Source organism: Dromaius novaehollandiae, chromosome 7 (assembly GCF_036370855.1).
Source record: "Dromaius novaehollandiae isolate bDroNov1 chromosome 7, bDroNov1.hap1, whole genome shotgun sequence".
Classification (NCBI taxonomy): Eukaryota; Metazoa; Chordata; class Aves; order Casuariiformes; family Dromaiidae; genus Dromaius; species Dromaius novaehollandiae.
In genome coordinates this window covers 18,957,280-18,977,289 of record NC_088104.1, presented here as the reverse complement: position 1 = coordinate 18,977,289, position 20,010 = coordinate 18,957,280, and the positions used below count along the sequence as shown (strand labels likewise).

At 65.7% G+C, this 20,010-nt stretch overlaps 3 protein-coding genes across 8 annotated transcripts in view; 1 reads left to right on the top strand and 2 right to left on the bottom strand.

Moving 5' to 3' along the window:
- Window positions 1-1,882: 1,882 nt before the first annotated feature.
- On the top strand, window positions 1,883-7,382 carry LOC112980143 (rac GTPase-activating protein 1-like). Of its 4 annotated transcripts, XM_026094812.2 has the most exons (17): window positions 1,883-1,963; window positions 2,083-2,168; window positions 2,338-2,540; window positions 2,647-2,783; window positions 3,099-3,177; window positions 3,416-3,469; window positions 4,111-4,188; window positions 4,431-4,551; window positions 4,841-5,001; window positions 5,164-5,325; window positions 5,440-5,535; window positions 5,614-5,815; window positions 5,897-6,002; window positions 6,378-6,510; window positions 6,591-6,705; window positions 6,829-6,961; window positions 7,045-7,382. In XM_026094812.2, the coding sequence occupies exons 2-17, from the start codon at window positions 2,084-2,086 to the stop codon at window positions 7,094-7,096; spliced, it is 1,917 nt and encodes a 638-aa protein (XP_025950597.2). In that variant the 5' UTR covers window positions 1,883-1,963; window position 2,083; the 3' UTR covers window positions 7,097-7,382. The 4 variants fall into 4 exon arrangements, with proteins under 4 accessions (XP_025950597.2, XP_064370889.1, XP_064370890.1 ...); XM_064514819.1 differs by having other exon boundaries at window positions 1,894-2,168; window positions 6,844-6,961; XM_064514820.1 differs by having other exon boundaries at window positions 1,895-2,168; window positions 6,874-6,961.
- A 975-nt stretch (window positions 7,383-8,357) lies between these two features.
- On the bottom strand, window positions 8,358-13,655 carry GMPPA (GDP-mannose pyrophosphorylase A). Of its 3 annotated transcripts, XM_026094866.2 has the most exons (13): window positions 13,375-13,654; window positions 13,194-13,291; window positions 13,011-13,114; window positions 12,483-12,675; window positions 12,234-12,293; window positions 11,937-12,067; window positions 11,787-11,801; window positions 10,971-11,105; window positions 10,693-10,790; window positions 10,479-10,525; window positions 10,254-10,346; window positions 9,994-10,162; window positions 8,358-9,894 (listed from the first exon to the last, which is right to left on the bottom strand). In XM_026094866.2, exons 1-13 carry the CDS (start codon window positions 13,412-13,414, stop codon window positions 9,794-9,796), a joined length of 1,284 nt encoding a protein of 427 aa, XP_025950651.1. In that variant the 5' UTR covers window positions 13,415-13,654; the 3' UTR covers window positions 8,358-9,793. The 3 variants fall into 3 exon arrangements, with proteins under 3 accessions (XP_025950651.1, XP_025950663.1, XP_025950656.1); XM_026094878.2 differs by lacking the exon at window positions 10,254-10,346 and having other exon boundaries at window positions 13,375-13,655; XM_026094871.2 differs by lacking the exon at window positions 11,787-11,801 and having other exon boundaries at window positions 13,375-13,653.
- Window positions 13,656-14,332: 677 nt separating this feature from the next.
- Window positions 14,333-20,010, bottom strand: part of SPEG (striated muscle enriched protein kinase) — a 35,178-nt gene continuing 29,500 nt past the window's right edge. The window contains exons 36-43 of the mRNA XM_064514818.1: window positions 19,304-19,426; window positions 18,519-18,683; window positions 17,573-18,296; window positions 17,127-17,366; window positions 16,832-17,055; window positions 16,380-16,455; window positions 15,996-16,145; window positions 14,333-15,655 (exon numbers count right to left, since the gene is read on the bottom strand). Coding sequence (XP_064370888.1) covers window positions 15,448-15,655; window positions 15,996-16,145; window positions 16,380-16,455; window positions 16,832-17,055; window positions 17,127-17,366; window positions 17,573-18,296; window positions 18,519-18,683; window positions 19,304-19,426 — 1,910 coding nt within the window. The 3' untranslated portion in view covers window positions 14,333-15,447. The remainder of the gene's footprint in view (window positions 15,656-15,995; window positions 16,146-16,379; window positions 16,456-16,831; window positions 17,056-17,126; window positions 17,367-17,572; window positions 18,297-18,518; window positions 18,684-19,303; window positions 19,427-20,010) is intronic.

The following is a 20,010-nucleotide window of genomic DNA, read 5'->3' as shown; positions in this document are numbered from 1 at the left end:
AGGAGCTTCTCCAAGAAACACCCCACCCGCTGGCCCAGTGTGGCGTGCTCAGCACCGGCCCCAGCACCACCTGGGTGCTGCTGGCCCAGCTCAGCCCCTGCAGGGCTCTGCCCCTGGTATGGCTCCGTGGAGGGGGACCCCCAAGGGGGCCCTGCACTAGGGCTGCTCATGGACCCACGGCAGGCAGCACCCCGCAGGCAGGAGCCCCTGGCACCGTGCACCCCGCAGCAACCCTGATGAGCTCCAGCCCTCCGTGGGGGCAGTTCAAGCCTCATCCAGCTGCGATGCTATAGCCCAGGCTGCCAGGGCTGTGTGATCTGCAGCCTCCCACTGGGATGCACCAGGCGGCTGGCGGGGAATCCGTTTCTACATGCCTGCAGGGTGCAAAAATCCCGTTGCTTAGTCAGAGAGGCTCAGAGATGGCCAGGCGTGCACGAAGGCAGGCAAGGGTGCGTGTGCGTGTCTGTGCGTGCAGGCACGGGGCCCCTCTGCGCACCCAGCCCTGCTGCTGGCACTGCTGCTATTTCAGGTATTTGCAGCGGGTTGGGACAGGTGCAGAGGAGGGGTAGTGCACTGCTAACCATGGTCCCGACGTCCTCTCGCAGTCCTGCCCCAGGACCTCAGGGCTGCGAGGACCCCGTGGGGCAGTGGTGGGGCTGGGATGAGCCAGCGAGGGCTGGGCGAGGGTGCCCCTTGGCGGTGTGCTGGGGGCTCGAGTTCCCTGCAGCCCAGGGCCTGCGCTGGAGGAATCAGGGCTGCGCTGGCCTTTGAGGCAGGGAGATGGCTCCATCTGCAGGACACGGCCCGGCTGGGAGCCCTGAGGCTCAGGGGGGCTCGGGGTCCCCTGCCAGGCCACCGGGCCCAGCTGGGGGCAGAGGGTCTGTGAGCTGTATGGCCCCTTGGTCCGCAGGGATGCCCCAAGGACCTGGAGATGCTGCGCAGCAGGGGGTGTGTCAGGCACAGGGTACCAGCACAGATGGCAAGACCCGTCATCACCACATGCAGCCAGGCGCTTAGCATGCGTGGGCACAGCAATCTGGGGGGACAGTGGGCTGGGGCGAGCCGCGCCGCAGGCCAGCATGCACTGTCACAGCAAGGCAGCCGACACCGCGCTCATCCCCAAGGACACCGGCTCCTCCGGCTCCCGCCCAAGGGCGTCCGTCTCCGCTATCCCCACAGCACCCACACCAGCAGCAGCACCTCTCCCGGGAAATTGGGGGAAGCAGGAGTCCCACACAGGCAGCCCCATCATGTCCTGCTGCACCCAGCATCCCGAAGGCACCCTGCACCCAGTGCTCTTGTCCTGCATCCCTGTACCCAGCACTCCTGCACCCTGCACCCAGCGCTCTCGTCCTGCATCCCTGCACCCCTCGGGTGCCCAGGACTCCTGAGCACATAGGACTCCTGCCCCAAACCCAGCACTCCTGTCCTGCACCCTGCACTCCGGCACCCAGCACGCTACAGCACCCCACACTCAACACTCTCGTCCTGCATCCCTGCACCCCGGGTGCCCAGGCACCCCACACCCAGCACTCCGGCTCTGCACCCTAGGGCACCCCACACTCAGCACTCTTGTCCCACACCCTGTACCCCCAGGGTGCCCCGGACTGCTGGGCACACAGGACTCCTGCCCCAAACCCAGCACTCCTGCCCTGCACCCCTGCACCCCACACCCAGCATGCCTGCTCTGCAGCCCTGTCCCCCGCACTGCTGCCGGCACCCCGGGGCACCCCAGGGCACCCCACACCCAGCGTGCCCGTCCCGCAGCCTGGCAGCCCGGGGCAGGCCGGGGCCGGGGAGCGCTGCGGGGCGGCCGGCGGGGCGGCGGGCCGGGCCCGGGCGGCGGAGGCGGAGCCGGGCCGGGCTCCACCCCGGCACCCGGCCCACATAGGCCGGCCGGGAGGGCCCATCGCCTCCGGAGCCTGCGCCGTCCCAGGGGCGCGCGGCGGACCTCGGCGGCCGGGTGCGGGCGCGCGCCGCCGGCAGCTGCGCGGGGGCCACGCTGCCTCTCGTGGTCTCCCCGGGCTTGGGGGGGGCTGGAGCGGGGGAGGTCCTCTGATGTGCCCCATCTTTCCGCGGCAGGATGATGCAGCGGCGCTGCGGACACCTCCTGGCGCAGCTGGAGCGGGTGCTGCGACTGCTGGAGCTCAGCAGCAGCGTCGAGGAAGGTGGGTGTGCGCAGCCCCTCGGGGCGCCCTGGGGGCTCCTGCTCCAGGGCTCCTGCGCCTGGCTCGGCTGCAGGCTCCTGGGGCCCATCCGCTACCTGATGCGTGGGATTGGGGGAGCTCGGTGCTGGGAGCCCCTTCCTGGCTGGCCACCCACTCGTGTCCCACCCAGACTACATCCAGATCGCCCGGTGCTTCGAGGCGACGCGCAAGAAATGCTGCCGCCTGGAGCAGGACGGGCGCAGGGCCCGGGAGCAGCTGGCCCGTGCCGAGGCCGAGCGGGCAGCACTGGAGGTGAAGCTCAAGCACGCTCGCAACCAGGTGGAGGTGGAGATGAAGAAACGGCACCGGGCAGAGGCTGAGCTGGAGAAACAGGTCTGTGGGGTTGGCAGAGGCTGTGGGGGCACACTGTGGGGCTGGGTGTGGTGATGCGGGGGAGCCTGTCCCACGGGCCTTGATTGCTGCCCCTTTTCACTTGCAGGAGCGCAAACTTCAGCTGATCTTCGAGTTCCTGATGCAGGAGCCGTTGGGCAGCGCTGTCCTGACAGGCGAGCAGCGCTCTGTCCTCAGCGCCCTGGCGGGCCGACGCCTTGGAGGGGCCCTGGCACCGGGGAGAAGGTGAGCAGGGCTGGCTGGGCACCAACTGCCAGTGGGTTGGGGCTGCAGCCTCTTCCCTGGGAAAGAGCATCTTGTTTGTGACCTTTGCTCCTGCCCCTTAAGCAGCCCTGGGCTCAGCTCTGCCCCCCTCCTCCTCACTTCTGCTGGACTTGAAGGGAGGGATGGGGCCAGGGCTTGTCCTGCAATGGTGGTTGGGCCTTGCAGAGGTGTTCATCCTTGCAAGCCTTGGCCTTGTAGGGATATACAGGTGAAGAGATGCCCTGGCTGGGGTGGGGGCTTCCTCTGGCTGTGTTGACCCCCTGGTTTGCCCAGCAGGTCATCAGCGGTGGATGAGTCGTGCCACTCTCTGCTGTCCCACTCGGACATCAGCTACGACCGCACTGAAGACGATGTGGTAGGGAAGGACGTGCTGCTTGTCCCAGGGCTGGCTTCTTTCCCCCCACTCCTATCCCAGCAGTAGCCTGGCAGTGAGGGAGGAGTGTTGCCCCACTCCTGCAGTGGGGCAGCCGCTTTGCCTTGGCTAGGGGCAAGCAGGGGGCTAGATGCCCCCAGCTGCCCTGTGCTGCTGAGCAGGGATGCTGGGGGTACCCCATGCCACCCTGCCAGCCCCCAGGCTCCCTCCTGCCTTTTAGGATGTTGATATGGCGGTGGTGAAGACCCTGAAGCGCAAAGCTCAGGAGAGGCAGGTACGAGGGCACTGCTGGGACACAGTGGCCTGAGCGTGCTAAGGCCAGTGCTGAGATGGGCTCTGCCCCTGATGTGGGTGAGCAGGTCCTGGGAGGGTCCCCGAGTCTGCTCTGCCCTCCCACGCTGTGGCCGTGGGATCCTCTGCCCGGTACAGGCCAACGGTGCCAGGCTGCAGCCCAAGCATGTGGTGCTAGTGCTGGGCCCAAGCAGCAGAAAGACACCCGAATATTTCTCTGAGCCTGCATGGGAGGCTGCAAAGAGCCTGGCAGGGGGTTTAATTTATTGATGCTGAGCTGGGAGCGTCGTCTCTCAGCAAACCTCCCGTGATCAATAGAAACTCCATTACCCTGCACTGCGGCCCAGCCGGGCTCCTCAATAATTCATCCCCATGTGCAGCATCCCGCACCCTGCTCTGCTCACCCCTCTGCGTTGCAGCCCGGCCTGGCCTGGCCTGGCCTGCCCCGGCACAGGTGTGGGAAGGGGGCCTCAGTCCCCTGCAGTGGCTGGCGGGGGGCAAGCAGTGAGACCAGGACCCCTCGTGGGGCTGAGGCTGCTTGGCTTGGGCGTTTGGTGCGTGGCTGCTGGGGGCAGAGGCAGAGGGCAGCCCTGCCTACCTGTCACCCGTCTGCTCTGTCCCCAGTGTGTGTCCCTGGCCCCTCAGATTGGCCCCGTGGTAGCGGCAAAGCGGCACCGTCCTTCCGTGGCACCCCCCAATGCTGTGAGTAGGGTCCCAGCCCCCCAGTGCACCCGGGGCAGGGATGGGTGCAGCGGGACCTGCAGGCTTGTGGGTGCTATGGGGCCCCTGGGCGCTTGTCTGCCCCTCTGGGTACCAGTGCCCCACGGTCGGCATCCCCGGCTGTGCAGGGCCCTGTGGGGTGCGGGAGGGGGCTGAGCAGAGCTCACGGGGAGATGTTGCCATGCTGTGGGGCACAGCTTCCTCACTACCCCCCACCTCTGCAGGCGAGCATCCCTCCCACACCACTTCCTGCTGAGGTGCCGGGCCCCGCCAGCAGCCTCCCGCACACCGCCCTGGTGCCACCACGCCGCTCTCGCCAGGGACACCGCCTGTCCACGTGCGCAGGTCCTGGGGAGGGCTGGGGAGGATGGGGTGGGGCTCAGCACACGTGTGTCCCGCTTGGCAGTGGTACAGGACCGGCCTCTGGGTGCTCCTGCTGCTGGGGAGGACGTGGATGCCCTGGGAGATGCTCACCTCCCGCTGTGGTGGTCCTGCAGAGACCCCAGATGCCCCCCATCCCAGGGTGGCTGTGAGGCTGCAGGGGCTCCCCTGAGAGGTGGGAAGCCTCCCCAGGTCCCTCATGGGGCTGGTTTGCCTTTTGGGACCCCCCCTCCACCATCTCCTCTCCCGGCAGAGCTGACCACGGTGTGGGGCACCAGTGGGGACCAGGGCTGCTGCGCCCCGGCACGGGAGAGTCACACCGAGGACAGCTCTGTGGGGCAGCCAGCGCCAGCCCCATTGCCCTCACCTCCCCGGGGCCTCCCACCGCTCCAGCATCAGTTCACCTCCAAAACGGTGTGTGCCCTTATCCCTCCCCTTGGAGAAGGGAACCCAGGGGGCTGGGTTGGGATGGAGGTGGTGAGTGCTGGGTGCTGCCCTGGGGGTGGGGGGCGGGGGGGGGGGGGAACAGAGGGGCTGGTGGGAAGGGGGCCCTGACCCTGCTCCCCCCCTCGCCAGATCATCCGCCCCGAGCCGTGCGCTGCCTGCGGCTCCCGCATCCGCTTTGGGAAGGCCGCCTGCAAGTGCCGCCGGTGCCAGCTGCTGGTGCATGCCAAGTGCCAGGAGCAGTGCCCCGGGCCCTGCATGCCTCGGCCCCTCCAGCGCGCCCGGCCCCGCCAGGTAAGGGCCACCCAGGGGCTTGCTCAAGCTTTACCCCCCTCCCCCCCTGCAGCCGCCGAGGCTCCATGGGGATGGGTGCTGGGGCTGCTGCTCCCCTTGCCTTGTCGTCCACAGGGAGTGCTGGCTGACCTGGCGCCCCCCGCGCCTCCCCGGGTGCCGGCCCTGGTGGCGCAGTGCGTGGCCGAGGTGGAGAGGAGAGGCCTGACGGAGGTAGGGGCAGCGGGGTGGCCACCGGAGGGGGCCCGGGGCCGGGCCGCAGCGCTGAGCCCCCTCTCCGCCCACCCGCAGATGGGGCTGTATCGGGTGCCGGGTGCGGAGCAGCTGGTGCGGCAGTGGAAGCGGAGGCTGCTGCACACCGGGGGTGCCCCGGCCGGCCTGGGCGGCGTGGCCGACGTCCACGTGGTGTGCGGCGTGCTCAAGGACTTCCTGCGGGGCCTCGAGGAGCCGCTGCTCACCTTCGGCCTGCGTCCGGCCTTCCTGCAGGCTGCTGGTGAGGGGGGTCCAGCCGCCCGGGGCAGGGGGGTTGCGAGGGGCCGCTCCTCCTGTAACGGCCTCCCTGGTGCCGCCGCAGACCTCCCGGATGAGGCCATCTGTGGTGCGGCCCTGCGCCACGCTGTGAGCAAGCTGCCCCCCGCCAACAGGGACACCCTGGCCTTCCTCATGCTGCACCTGCTCAGGTGAGGGGCCCCAGGTATCCCTCACTCCCCCCATCGTGGGTGCAGAGACCGAGCCCAGCCGGGCATCCCCGAGGCTGTTGGGGGTCCCCAAGGCTATCAGGGGTCCCCTGGGTGTCGGGGGCTCTGGGCCACCTGGGTCCCAGCTCTGCAGCCATCTCAGTCCCTGCTGTGGGCATAAGCTGTCCTTTGCCCTTCTAAGCCGAGGTCTCTTGTAGGTCATCTCCTATGGTCCTGCCAGGGTGTCTGCGCCCCCTTCCCCAGGCTCCCTGCCCCATAGCAGGGGGTTGGTGCTGAGGGCGAGGGGGTTGCGCCGCCGTCCAGCGTGCAGAGGGGCCCCTTGGTAGGACAGCGTGCTCACGCCATCCCCCCTCGCAGGGTGTCCCGCAGCCCCGACTGCAGGATGGATGTGCTGAACCTGTCGCGCGTGTTTGGGCCCACGCTGGTGGGATATGGCTCGGCCAACCCGACGCCGCTTGCTATCATGGAGGACACGCCGCGGCAGTGCAAGGTGAACCTGGCCCCATGGTACAGGTTGTGCCTCAGGCACTGCTGGACTCCACTTAGCCCCTTCCTTCCTTCCCTGCCCAGGTGGTGGCTCGGCTCCTCTCACTGCCACCCGACTTCTGGAGATGCTTCGTGGAGGTGGAGCAGGAGAACCTGGTGCTGTCGCCGGCCAGCCCCCTGGCCCCAGGCAGCAAACATGGTGAGGCATGGGCATACATGAGGAGAGCCTCTGAGGGGAGGCTGTCCTTGTGCTGTGGGTGCTGAGGGGCCTGGGTGCCCAAGGGGGGCTGCCATGTGATGGCCTGTATCCTGCCCCAACCAGGCCCCTGTCCTGCAGAGCAGCTCCTCTGCCCCCTTGCCTCCCCAGAGCCCAACTCCAGCCAGCTCAGCCCTGCTGGGACCTGCTGCTTCCCCAGCACGCTGCGGAGCTGCGTGGGCACGGCCGCTCTGCCGCCGTGAGTGCTGCCTGAGAGCCAGGGGGTAGGGGTGGGTGGGCAGCATGCTTTGCTCCCCTGACTCATCTCCTCTCCCCACGCAGGCAGGGCCCTGCCCCGAGGAGTGTGGGTCGGTTCTTCCCTTCCCTGGTGTAGCTGTTGGCGGCTGCTCCCCAGGGGGATGGAGCAGCGATGGAGGAGGAGCGAAGCCTGTGGGACCAGGCAGCTGCCCTGGGCCTACTCAAGAGCCTGTGGGCCCATGGTGCTGGGTGGCGGCAACGGTGCTGAGCTCAGGCCCTGCTCTGCTTTTCTGGGTGCTCCCCCAGCCTCATGCCTGGGGTGGGGGAGCAGGGCCTGGTGCTCTGTGTAGCCAGGGTTGGTGGGTACTGGCTGAGTGCTGTACTTCCAGGCTGGCTTGTATTAAATGCTTGCAGCAAAAGAGGCTGGGCTGTGACTGATGCCTGTCCCCCTCCACCACTGTGAGGTGTTTTCCCCTGCTCCCAGGCGTGCTGGGCAAGAGCGGGGTCCCTTTCTTTGCCAGTGTTTCCAGGCTCTGCCCTGCACCTCTACCCTGCTGCAGGCTCAAGGCTGGCCCTGTGCCTGGACTAGATGAGGGCTGAGGACAGACTCAAAACAGGGGCCAGTTGCTCCTTTCTGCAAAAGGGCTGCAAGGCTCAAGGGCTGGGGTGGGGGGCAAAGCTTCAGGGCTCCCTGGGTGCTCATACCATTGCATTCACAGACACCGGACAAGAGCGGTAGTGAAAGTGAAGGTGAGCACCGGTCCCCCAAATCCCTGCTTTCGGTGGTGGGCTGGATTGCTGGGGGCTAGGTAGGGGCTGGAGAAGACAAGCTGAGCCTCCCCTGCCCTGTCTCAGTGAACTGGAGGGGAATTCAGGTTACAGATGTAGCCCCCCTCTCCCTGCCCTGGATGTGGGAGGCCCCTTGTTCCAGCCCAGATGTTGGCCTCAAGTAATCAGAGCTGCTGCTAAGGGCAGGACAAGCTTAAGTATTTCCAGACTTCCTGGCACCTCAGCAGAGGCCCCTTTAACTCCTTCCTTCCCTCCAGTCCCAGGAGACACCCCTCCAGCACTGGGACACACAGCCCTCCCTCAAAGACAGGGAAAGCTGGATTAAACCGGAATAGAGCGAGGGTCAGGGAAGGGCTTGTCCCCCAGATAACAGTATGAGGGACAGCCCATAGTAGAGCTTAGACCAAATGGGCCTTATGAAGTGGGGATGAACTGCCCCATGGCTGCATCCAGCAGCTGAACAACCTTTGTGCTAAAACCCAGGACAGATGTGGCATACAGAGAAGAAAGAATTCAAGCAGTCCTGAAAGTGGGCAAGTAACTCTGGCTCAGTTTCACTCAGTGACAGGGGTGTTCACCAGAGGGCAAGGAAATTAGCACATCCAAGGCAAAGGCAAAACTGAAGGAGTTTAATGTGCTTAAAGTCAGGGAACAGCTAATCCCTGCCCAGGACCACAGAAGAACTGGCATAGGAATGTGCAGGGCTGGGAGCAAGGATTTACTGCAAATCCATCAAGCTGGGGTGGTACAGGATGGATGCAAAATCCCTAAAGCAGTGTCTAGTTTAAGGTGAGAGGTGTGATGGGGGTCCTCAGCAGAGCACAGTGCTTTAGCACAGACCTCCCTGACAAGAGAAGATGCAGATAAATGGCAACACTGGTTACTGTAGTTGGAGTGTGCTGGGCTAAGCAGGGACTTTCCTTCGATAAAAGAACAAGTTTTTCAAGACACAGGCAAAGCAGTAGCTCTCTGCCACCAGCACATACATAAAACAATTGCTCAGGTGCCCTGTGGATGTGGGAGACTGAAAGCAGGGCTGGTGCAAGGGGAGATGTGCAGCAAGCCCCCAAGCTACAACCATGGTTCTGGGAAGGAGGCTCTTGGCCTACCATTGGGGCAGGGGCCTGCTGCCATGACCCTGACCTTTTCACAGGTCTGAGCCTGATGGGAACATACTCTGCAGTACTGGTGGCTTTCCTGGCAGCCCTCTGGGATGTGGGCATTCCTGGAGAATAGGTGCTCTACACCAGCACCCAAGAGGAGGGTGGCTACAAAGACCTCTCAGCTGGCAACAGTGTTTAAATCCTCAGAGTCTTTGCAGCTCCCTCCAAGGCCAGCAGAGCTCTCAGAGCAGCCACGTGTCTGACTCGGCCCTCTTGCACCAGTGCCCTTGGGACACCCTTGGCCTGCTCTCAGTTTCTGCTGAGCCACTGGGGCCCAGCAGTAAGTGAGAGCCAGCCTGGACCTGTTGCAATCACACTGCTGCAGTCAGGCTCTTGAAAACAGCCTCATGCGGCAAAGGTTGCCTATGCAGAAGGCCTGGCAGATCCAGAGCTCCTCCAGCCCTGAGAGATGGGGCCAAGAGCTTCCAGGGGCTTGCAGACAGTCAGTAGCATAGCACACAGAGAGCCAGGCCAGAGGTACTTAGTCCTCCCAGGGAACTGGGTACTGGCAGTGCCCTTTGGTGGAGAAAGAGCCAAAGCTCATAGGACCTGGGATGCTGCAGGCAGCAAGGGCTCTGCCCAGCAGATTGGCTCAGGGCTCCCTATACAGGTACACAGCAGCTAGACCATTGCCCTGCCCTACAGAGCAAGGTGCTGTCCCCAAAGCCTTCCCCCTGCCCCAGGGCAGGCCCCTGGGCTGCAAGGGAAGCAGCACACAAGGCTGATGTGCACCAGCTTTAATATCTGTCTGGAGTAGGAATCAGGCACTTGGAGGACTCCTGGCCTGCATTTGCCACTCTGGCAAGGAGCTGGGAATCTCCCAGGAGGCAAAACCCTCCTCTGTGGGGCACACGGTGGTCCCAACCCAGCAAGTGGCCGACTCACAAGATAATCTGGTTCTTGTAGCTGCGGCTCAGCTCCTTGTGGGGCAGGACGATAGAATTGAGGATGACAACCTCAGCAGGGATGGTGACACTGCAGCCTGCAGGGAGAGGATGAGTGGGGTCAGCAAGAGGGGAAAAAGCTCTGCCCTGTGCTGCAGGGCCAAGGCTGCTGGGCACAGGCAGGACCTAGGACATACCCAAGATTGTGATGGAAGGTGTGAGCCGTCCATCCCGAAAAAGGGTCTCGCTGTCAATCTTAGCATAGGGATCATTGGGGTTAGGGTCACTAGGTGTTCCCTCAACCCGGGCCCAGCGTCCAATGGTGCTGTCCCAGCCCACGATGGTATTGAGAACGCAGGTGTGATCCTGGGGGGGGGGGGGAAGAGAACAGTGGTGGATGAGGGGCACTGCCCCATGGCAAGGGTATGGACATCCACCCTAGGACAACCATACTTACGTGCAGTGAGGCCCCATGCAGGACAATGGACTCACGCACACGCACACCAGCTCCCACTGTGACCCCCTTCCCAATAGAGACGTTGGGGCCCAGCTGTGAGGACAGAGGGATGCGATGAGGTCGAGGACAGCAGTGACCTCAGCCTACCACAGCAGGAGACACCGAGCACTGGGTAGCATTGCCCCAAGGCCACCCTGCTGCAGGGTCCCCCAGGTCTGTACTCACCACCGCAGTGCTGTCAACAGATGCCGTCGGGTGGATGTACACGTTCCCTGCAACACAGAGCAGCTGCATGAGCAGAAGCAGCTTGCAGGAGCACCTGTCTCTCAGATCAGAGGACCTGCCACAGGTCCCACTTTCTCCCCACCCTGCTCTGCCCTGTCCTGCATTGGGCAGCTCCCAGGCAGTACCCAAAGCCACTAAGGTGTCAGAGGGATACCTCGGATGATGGGGCCTCCAGGTTTGTTCTGGGCCAGCCTCTCTGGGTGGCACTGGCTGTACTGGTTCAGGTAAAGGCGGCTGGCATAGATGGCGGAGCTGGGGGGAAGAAAAAGATTGCTACTGCTTCTCTGGCACTAGCAGGACAGAGGAGGGTCTGAACTCAACATCTGCCACCCCCCACCCAGCTGCAGAGTCCTGCCTGGTTACCCTCCTCTCCCAGCTCCAGTGCAGATCACTCAGCACTCCTGCTATACCAACCCCAGCTCCAGGCCTTACCCAGCTGATTTGATCTGGCTCCAGAAGCCATCAGTTTTGTAGACGTAGAGTTTGCCACTCCCAGCCAGCGCCGTGAAAACGTCCTGCTCCAGCCGGATCACTTCTGCACGCAGCCAGCCATTGGAGCTCTCCTCTCTGCAAGCAAAACACCCTTTAGCCACGCACCCCAGCAGTGGCTCAGCCAGGGGGCCCAAAAACTACCCTTTCCAAATCTGGGGGGCTCCTTGGCAATGCGGCTCTTCCTGGACTCCTTCCTAGCCGTACATCTCTCCCCACAGGAGGGGACAGCCCCAGCTGTCAGGCCAGGCCCGCCCAGCCCTGCTGGACCCCAGAACAGCAGAGGGATGAGGCCTCATCAGCTGAAACAAGCTCTGAGCCAGAAACTGCAGTACAAGAGCACCAGCCAGCCCAGGGTGCATGTGTTACAGATCTTGTCCCCCATTCCAGATGTGGCCACAGTAAGCCCTGCATATCTGGATTTGCACTGAGGTGGTGGCAGAGATGTCAGATGACAGGCCAGCTGAGACAACAGACGGGGCTGGAAGGGGAAGCAGACTATCCCCTGCTGAAAGGCTCGCTCACCCCTTTGTCCTGAGCTGTATGAGGATGGGGGGGAGGAAAGGAAGGCAGAGATGGGGAGCCCCAACCTGGCCGCAGACTGGGGCTGCTGAGGTGGCCAGAAGGGGAGCAGCGCAGCAGGGGAGAGGCACAAACAACAGTCTCGCGGAGCAGCCTGGAGCAGGGAGGAAAGCATGCGTTACTGCTAGCACAATCCAGCGCCGAGAGCAGCCAGCACAGACACAGAGGGAGACTTACCCAAGGTAAGGACAGCTGGTGCAAGATCAGGAAACGAGTGAGTGATGGCAGAGGAGGAGAGAAGATAGAGAAAGAATGGAAATGAGTGTGCTGCTGCAGCCCTGGGAAGCAATGGGGTGGGAGGGACGCAGGGCAGACGGGGGCACTCACAGCACTAGCTCCTGCTGGTTTCTCTGGAAGACATCGCCGATGTGCTGGAAGATGGCAGGTGTGAACAGGTAGATACCACAGTTAATAATCTCACTGACAAACGTGCTGGGCTTCTCGACGTAGTGCAGGACCTGGCGGCAAGGGAGAGACGTGAGTCCCAGGCTGCAGCCCCCGCGCTGGCCCTGTGCCCAGCACCACATCCTCCGACCCACTGTGGCACGCTAGGAGCACGTGCCCACACAGCCAGCGCAGCCCCACCGCCCGCACCACGCCCAGCTCCCCTAACCCCTCTGGTACCTCGTGCGTGTCCGTGTTAGCCACAATGCAGCCATAATTCAGGGCCTGCGTCCTGTTGGCCTGTGGAAGCAGGATGTATCAGCAGCAGCGGAGCAGCAGGCACGCGGACACAGGGGAGACGAGACCCAGAGCTCACACCCAGACCCCATCTGCTGCAGGAGCCCTTGGCTTCTAGGCAAGCGTGTCCCAGAGCGATGCTGCTCCTCCCCTGCCCAGCGCCACCGGTGGGTTCCCAGCACCGCCGCTCACCGTGGTGCCCAGCATGACAAAGCTGTGCACGTTGCCATGCTGCTGCCAGAAGTCCAGCATCTCCTGCAAGGGGAACTCGGAGCACACATCTGCGTTGAGGACAAAAAAGGCCTCGGGACCACCCGACAGGATCTGGTCCCGAAAGTGATAGATGCCGCCACCCGTGCCCAGCGCCGCGTACTCCTGGAGATACCTGCAAGCCAAGCGGGGAAGAGCGATTGCTTAGGGAAGCAAGCATCTGGCGGCAGTGCCTGCAAGCGGGGCTGGGAACGATGGACAGGGGCTAGACAGACACAATCCTGCCATGCAGAGAGGCGGCTCATGGGGGCCCGGGACGAGGGACAGAGGGTGGGCGGGGGACTCCTGAAGGCCAGCAGAGCTGGCGACAGGGGTCAGGATGCCCGTCCGCAGCGGGACAAGGTTGGTCTGCCCGGGCGGCTCCCTGCCAGGGAAGTTGGGCAAGGGACGGAGCTGGGACGGGCTCCTTGGCAGCAACGGGCACGGTGAGGCAGCAGCACTCCCGCCCACCTGATGGGGATCTTGAACTCCTGCTGCGCTGACACCAGGAAGCGGCCGAGGGCCTCGTGGGGCTGGTAGAAGCCCATCAGCAGGATCTCCTTCATGCCGGGCACCTGGTGAGAGAGCAGAGAGAGGCGGGCAGCACCGGGGCCCCCAGCCGCCCCGCCACCGCCGCCCCGGCCCCCGGCCTACCTTGGCGCAGGCCTCGATGTGGTGCTGCACCATGGGCACGCCGGCAACCGGGAACAGCGGCTTGGGCACTTCGAAGGACAGCGGCCGGAACCGGGTCCCTGCGGGGCAGCGGCGGGTCAGCGGGCGCCAGGGCGAGGCCGCGGGCACACGGGGCACACGCGGGGCCCCGGCGCCCCCTTACCCTTCTGGGGGCCCCCGATGAGGATCACCGCCTTCAGCATCGCTCCCGCGGCCGCCGCCGGCCCGGCCCGGGCGCTCCCGCGGGCGGCCCCGGGGTGCTCGGGGCCCTGGGCGTGCCTGGCTCCCGAGCAGGCCCGGTTCGGTTCAGTACGGGATGGCTCGGTACAGCACGGCCCGCTCCGCCGCGCAGCTCCCGCCCGGCCCGGTGCCCTGCGCGGCCCCGCCCCCGGGCACTTCCGCACACGTGTCCCGCCACGTCAGCGCGCGGGGCGGTGGGACTGGCAGCACAGAGCGGCGCCGGGGCGGGGCGCCCCGCCTCTCTGAGTGACGTCACGCGCAGCCCCGTCCCGGCGCGCCGGGGAAGGGCGGTGGGAGAAGTGCGCGCATGCGCGTGGGGGCCGTGCCCGCGTGCGCGTGCCCCGGAGCGCCGGTGCGGGTGGGGGGGGGGGTGCGCGCGTGCCCACGCGCGTTTGTCGCGGGGGCGCGCGCGGGGGGAACCGCCCCCTCCCTTTCGGTTCCCCTGGGTCTCGGCGGCGCGCGCTGGGGGCGGTGCGAGGTCCAGGCGTGCCGGCGGGCCCAGCCCGTAGGTCGTGGTCCCGCGTGGTCCCCCTTGCTCCCGCCCTGCCGCCTCCCCGTCCCCGTGCGGCCGCTTTCCCCCCCGCGCCGCGGCCCGGTGTTTTCGCTCCGTGACGCAAACGCCCCCGCGGCACACCGGCCCGCGCACTGGCGCGGTGGCTGCAGCCCTCGATAACGCTCCTGGCTCCTCCAAGGACCCTCTCGGACCGGCCGGACCTTGGGCCGCGGCGAGACCCTTCTCCCTGGGGGGGGAGCCGGCGAGCTGGGCGCAGCCGCGGGGCCGGTTCCCGGGGCCCCTCGTGGCCCGCGGAGGCCGCAGCGGGAGCCCCCGGCGGCCTCACCCCCGTCCCCCGTCCCGCCCAAGGACGGCGCCCGACGCCACCGGCTGCTCAGGGCTTTTATTGCTGCTCTGTGCACTGCGTGCTCCAAGCCGCGGGGCCGGGGCGACCGCGGAGCCCGGCAGAGAGGGGGGGACAGGGACAGGGACAGCGGCGGCCCAGCAACCTTCTCACCAAAGTCAATAAATAAAGAAAGCCTCCTCACTGCAGCAGCATCTGGAAGGCGGCTGCCCAAACGCTGCCCCGTCCCCTGTCCGGGGCACCCAGTGCGTCAGGTCGAGGCCCGGGGAGGTGAAGGGGGCTGGCGGGGGGGGGGGGGAGGGGAGCAGCACGGGGCCCTGCCGTGGCTCAGGCCGGCAGTGGCCATGGCGGCTGCAGAGCCCCGCGGGGTGCGTGGTGCACACGCGTGTGCGCGTACAAGGGGAGGTGCGTGGCTTGGCAAGGCACGTGCGGGGCAGAGGATGTAAGGGGGGAGGCATAGGTGTGCACGGGGACATGCTGGGGCTTTCGGGGAGGCGGGGTGGGTGTACGCGCCTGCAGGCGCGAGCGTCTCCACTGCGTGGGCACTGGGCACCCGTGGCCCCGGGCTCGGGGCAGGCTTCTGGCTGCAGGCTGGCCCCTCTCTGCAGAAACCCGTGGAGCAGCCTCAGTGCTCGGGTGCTCGCGTGCAAACCAGGGCGGCCGTGGGCATCCACGCTCCACAGCGGCGGCAGCTCCGGGGCTGCTTCTCTCCCTGCTGTGCCGCGGCTGGGGGCAGCTGCAGGCTGCGGCGAAGGCGTAAGGCTGAGCTGGGCCCCACAGCAGCACCTGCGCGGTTGCCGCGGTCCAGGCTGCTCTTCTCCCCGCCGCCGGCGACTTTCCCATTCCCGCCTGGGGCTTCCTCGGCCCCCGCATCCCCATCACATCCTTCCCCCATCCCTCGGCCACGTTCTCCGTCCCTCCCAGCAGCGCTTCCCTCTGGCCGCCCACAGCCCAGACTGGCTGGGGCAGCACCTCTGCTCGCCAACAATGCTGCGCCGTCCCCATCCCTCCCCAACGTCCTCGGCGGCGGTCCGTGAGGTACGTGGGCTCGTCCCGGCTCCTGGGCCGCCCCGTCCCAGGGCCCCTGGAATGTTCCTTTGGCTCCTCGGCGCCTCCGCAGCCGCGGCGAGGGCGCCCGGCTACTGCGGCCCCGGCGGCTGGCCGCCCTGGTAGGAGCGGAGTAAGACCTTGTGCTTGGTGACGGCCTCGCTGCGGCGCCGCTGGTGCTCCACCAGGAACTCCTTGAGGCGGTTGGTGGTGAAGGTGAGGGTCTGGCGGCGCAGCTTCATCAGGTAGGCATCCTGGAGCCAGGTGTTGGCGAAGCAGTCCTTCACTGTGGGGCGGCTCCTGGGGCGGCATGGCGTCAGGGCATCAGCCATGGGCCCGGGGACCCTCAGCCCCCCAGACTGTCCCAAACCCAGCCACCACCCCTTCCCTCTGAGACCCAGTGAGCCCCAGCTCTCTCCCAGGGCAGGGATGGATCCTGGGGTCCTAAGGACCAGGAGATCCTGGGTGTCTCCAAAAGCAGGGTTGGATGCCAGGTTCCTAGTACCCATAGATCCCAGGGCAAGGATGGATCCTGGGGTCCCACTGATGACCCCAGGCAAGTCTCTGGAGGGTCCTGTGGGGCAGGGAGCTGCCTGCCAGCCAGGGGCATGCATGCTCGCTGGCTGGGCTGGGCACTCACCAGGGGTGGACGGAGAGGACCTTGCGGATGAAGAGGGCAGCGCTCTGCGAGACGTTGGGGTAGAGCTTGAAGGCATCAAAGCGCCCTGCCAGGATGCGGTTCTCTGTCTCGATTGGGTCCAGTTCAAAGAACGGTGACCGCCCACTGAGCCTGGGAGGATGGAGGGGTGACATGGGCTGGGGTGCCGTCGTGTCCGGCTCCGCCCCCTGCATGCCACAGTGGTGGGGGCACCTTGGACCCAGCACCCAGCTCCCCCCATGTGTGGCTAGAAAGGGCCTGCAGGGCTGCAGCATCCCCAACAGCTCCCCCACAGCCCACCAGCAAGGATGGGATTCCCCATGGCGCTGAGCCCCGGGGTGCTCACCCCCCATCTCCGTGTCTTACATGATGAAGGTGAGGACGCCAACACCCCAGACATCTGCTGCAGAGCCCACCGGGTCGCCCTTCACCACTTCTGGCGCTGCGAGCAGGGGAGAAGGTCTGTCACATACATGGAGGGTCCCAGTATCCCTGGCACCCCACCCTCACACCCCCCATCACCTCCAACTGCACCTCCAAGGACACCACCTGCCCCACTGACACCCCAACCCTCCCACAGAGCCCAGCAACCCTAAAGAAACCCCCCACAGACACCCCAGCACCCCAGAGACTTCCCAACTTCCCCCATGGACACCTCAACTCCACCACAGTCCCAGGCCCTCCAGGGCTCTCAGCACAGGCACACATGCACCCCTCCTCACCCCATCCCCACCCCATCTTCATCCCCATTCCCTTCCCCGTCCCATACCCACGCCACTCCATCCCCATCACATGCACGCTCCTGGTGCCCCACTCACACATGTACTCCAGGGTGCCCACGCGCCGCCCCAGCTGCCGCAGCAACAGGGGGTTGTAGGTCTGGGCGCTGCCAAAATCGATGATCTTGAGGGCGTTCATGCCTGAGATGATGACGTTGTCTGGCTTGATGTCGAGGTGCACGATGCGGCGGCCGTGCAGGTACTCGAGGCCCTGCAGGAGCTGCAGCACGTAGCTCACCACGTCGTCCTCCGAGTAGCGAAACCTGCAGGCAGGCGGTGTCAGCGGGTGGCCCTGCGCCGGGCGGCCCCGCTGCGGCCCCATGCCCTCCTGTACCTGTCCACAATGCTGTAGAGGATCTCCTTGCCGGTGCAGTTTTCACAGATGAGCACCAGGTAGCGGGGGGTGATGTACGCCTCGTGCAAGGCCATGATGCGCTCGTGGTGCAGCGCCTTGAGGATCTCGTACTCCTGCAGCACGCTCTGCTTCCTCTCTGCCTCGTACGGCACGATCTTGGCCATGAAGTGCTTCCCTGTGGCATTCTCCTTGCACAGCCGGATCACCCCGAACCGGCCCCTGCGGCACAGGGCAGCGCTCAGCCCCCCGAGCATGGGGCACTGCCACCCACACGCTGGCCCAGCGGGAGGGCTAGGGGGCAGCCCTGGGATGCATGGGGCAGCGTGCAGCCACGGAGGGGCACGTGGTGGGGTTGCCCCTGGAGTCGTGGCTCCTGGCAAGCAGGGACAACCCCCAGCAAAGCACCCCGTCCCACAGGTCCTTACCTCGCCTTCTCGTCCAGGAAGGTGTACGGCTTCTGGGGGATGCCCTGCCGCAGCGCCGTGCTGTCCTTGGCCTCCGGGACCCCGCTTGGAGCAGGAGGCTCCTTGGAGGATGGAGTGATGGTGGGGGGCTCTTGCGTGCTGGGCGACAAGGGAGGCATCGAGACGAAGGAGGTCACCATGTAGGGGGGCATTTTCCGAGTGGGAGCAGCGTTGGGGGTGGGAGCCAGCGTGGGGGCTGAGCTGGGAGTGGTCGATGCAGGGGAAATGGGGGCGAATTTGGAAGGGGATGGAGCGCGGTGCTGGGGGGAGCCCCGGGCTGGGGCGAGGGTGGGCGAGATGCGGGCAGACGTGTCCATAGGAACTGAGGGGGAGCCGCAGGCAGGGGGCTCTGTGGGGGGAGAGGGGGCAGTCCGAGGAGGGGTGAACACCAGCTCCGGGGGCACGCACACGGTGATGTTGGGCGGCAGCTCTGGGGCCAGTGGCGGCCCCTGCTCGCGGGGCACAGGCGGCTGCAGGTCCCCCACCGAGACGCCTGCTTGCGGCGCCCAGCCTGGCCTGTGCACAACTCCTTGGTGCTTGCGGGGTGACGTGGTGGGGGGAGGCCCCGCTGGCGGTGGTGGCTCTGGCTGAGCCAGGGGTGTCTGGGTCGACCGGCTAGAGGCCACCTTCTCGGGGATGGGGACGGGGACGGCGATGTCCTTCTTGGCAGGGGCAGCTCGAGAGTCTGCAGGGAGGAAAGGGAGGTGTGAGGCAGGCTCCGGGGAGGCTGGGAGCAGGATGGAGGCTGCGCTGTGTTGTCTGAACCCCTGGGACTCAGAGCTGGCCAGGAACCCCCGAAGCAGCCCCACACACCACCCTACGTCTGCCCCACACCTTGGGTCCCATGGGAACAGGCTATGGCACAGCACTGCCGCGGGCTCTGCCCCATGGCAGGGCACTTGCTCACCTGCCGCCTCGAGGTGCACCTTGCCCGAGGGGGTGCTGTAGGGCCCCTGCCCGGCCTTGTTGACACAGGCCACCCGAAACTTGGCGGTGCTCCCAGGGGGCAGCTCCGTCACGTTGAAGTAGCAGTCGGCGATGCCGGTGCTGACGATCTTCCACTCATGCTCTCCTGTCGGCAGAGGCAAGCGAGGGTCAGGCAGGGGGGCAGCCTCCTGTCCTGCACCCTGGGCCACTTCCCCAGGGCCACCAGCACCCCACTGAGCTCTGAAGGGCAGCAAGGGACAGCAGTAAGGCAGGGCCATGCCAGGGCAGCACAGCACAGAGGCATTGCCCAAGACAGCGGGGACGATTTGTCCTGGCTTGGTGTCACTGTGTGAGACCAGGTGCCATTTTTCTAGATGTTGCTTCCAGAGAGGTGTGAAATGTCTCAGCTCCTCCAGGGCATTCACCCTCCCAGGTCTTTCTCCCCCACGGGGTTGCCCATTAGCAGAAGCCAGCATGCAGGCTGAATGTGCAGACCTTTCCCAGAGGCCATCCCATGACCATGATGTCTCCAGTGTGGGTTTCAGACCCAAGAGGCCAGTTTGCAAGTGCACAGGGAGTGGGGGGCAGTGGGGTTCTGCTCTGCCTGCCTTTGTCCAGCTCCTGCACCCTGGGCCCCCAAACCCATGGGTTTTAGCCAGGCCAGCAGGGAAGAGCTGGGAGGTGCCCCCGAGCAGGTGGGAGGGGTTGGCCGGGAGCTGGACACATTTGGCAGGCCAGAGCATGGCCAAGGCCAGCTCCACATACCTTCCAACTTGCGCTCCAGTGTGTAGGTGCAGGGGGCCTTGCTCTCCGCAGGCTTCCAGAGCGCCAGCACCGTGTTCTTGTACTTCTGGGGGATCTCCGGGGTGCCCGGCCTCCCGGGGAGTCCTGCGGAGGGACAGACAGGGCAGGCTGGAGTGCCCGGCCAGGGGCAGGGCAGAGCGGCTTGAGGGGCAGGGCAAAACAGCACGTAGGCTCGGACACACGGGGCCTGGCTGGAGATGCCCATGAAAAACAGCCTGTCCCCCCCTTAAGAAGTCCCAGTCCCTTTTGGAGATGCTTGAGGCTCTGGTGGTGCTCAGAGCTGGGGCTGGAGCAAGGGAAGAGCAAGCCAGGGCTGCAGTGAGCAGGTGGGTTGGGGGCCACTGCAGCAACAAACGGCAGCAGCAGGGTCAAAAGTAGCCTTGCTCTGATTAGCAGAACCCAGGAGCTTGTGAGAGAAGGGCATGGGGCAGCTGTGATGGCCCCCCGCACTGCCTTGGGGATGTGAACAGCAGAGATTAAGTGACCTGCTCCGATGGGTGCCCCCCAACCAGGGGGCTCTGTGCCACTGGCATCTGGGTTAACAGCCATGTCCAGAGCATGTCCCTCCTGCCAGAGCCGGGCACGGAGCAGCTGGAGCAGGCAATCCCCTGAGCCCGGGATGTGCTTTGTCCCCAGTGGAGTAGCACCTCTGTCCCCCAGGGTCTCCC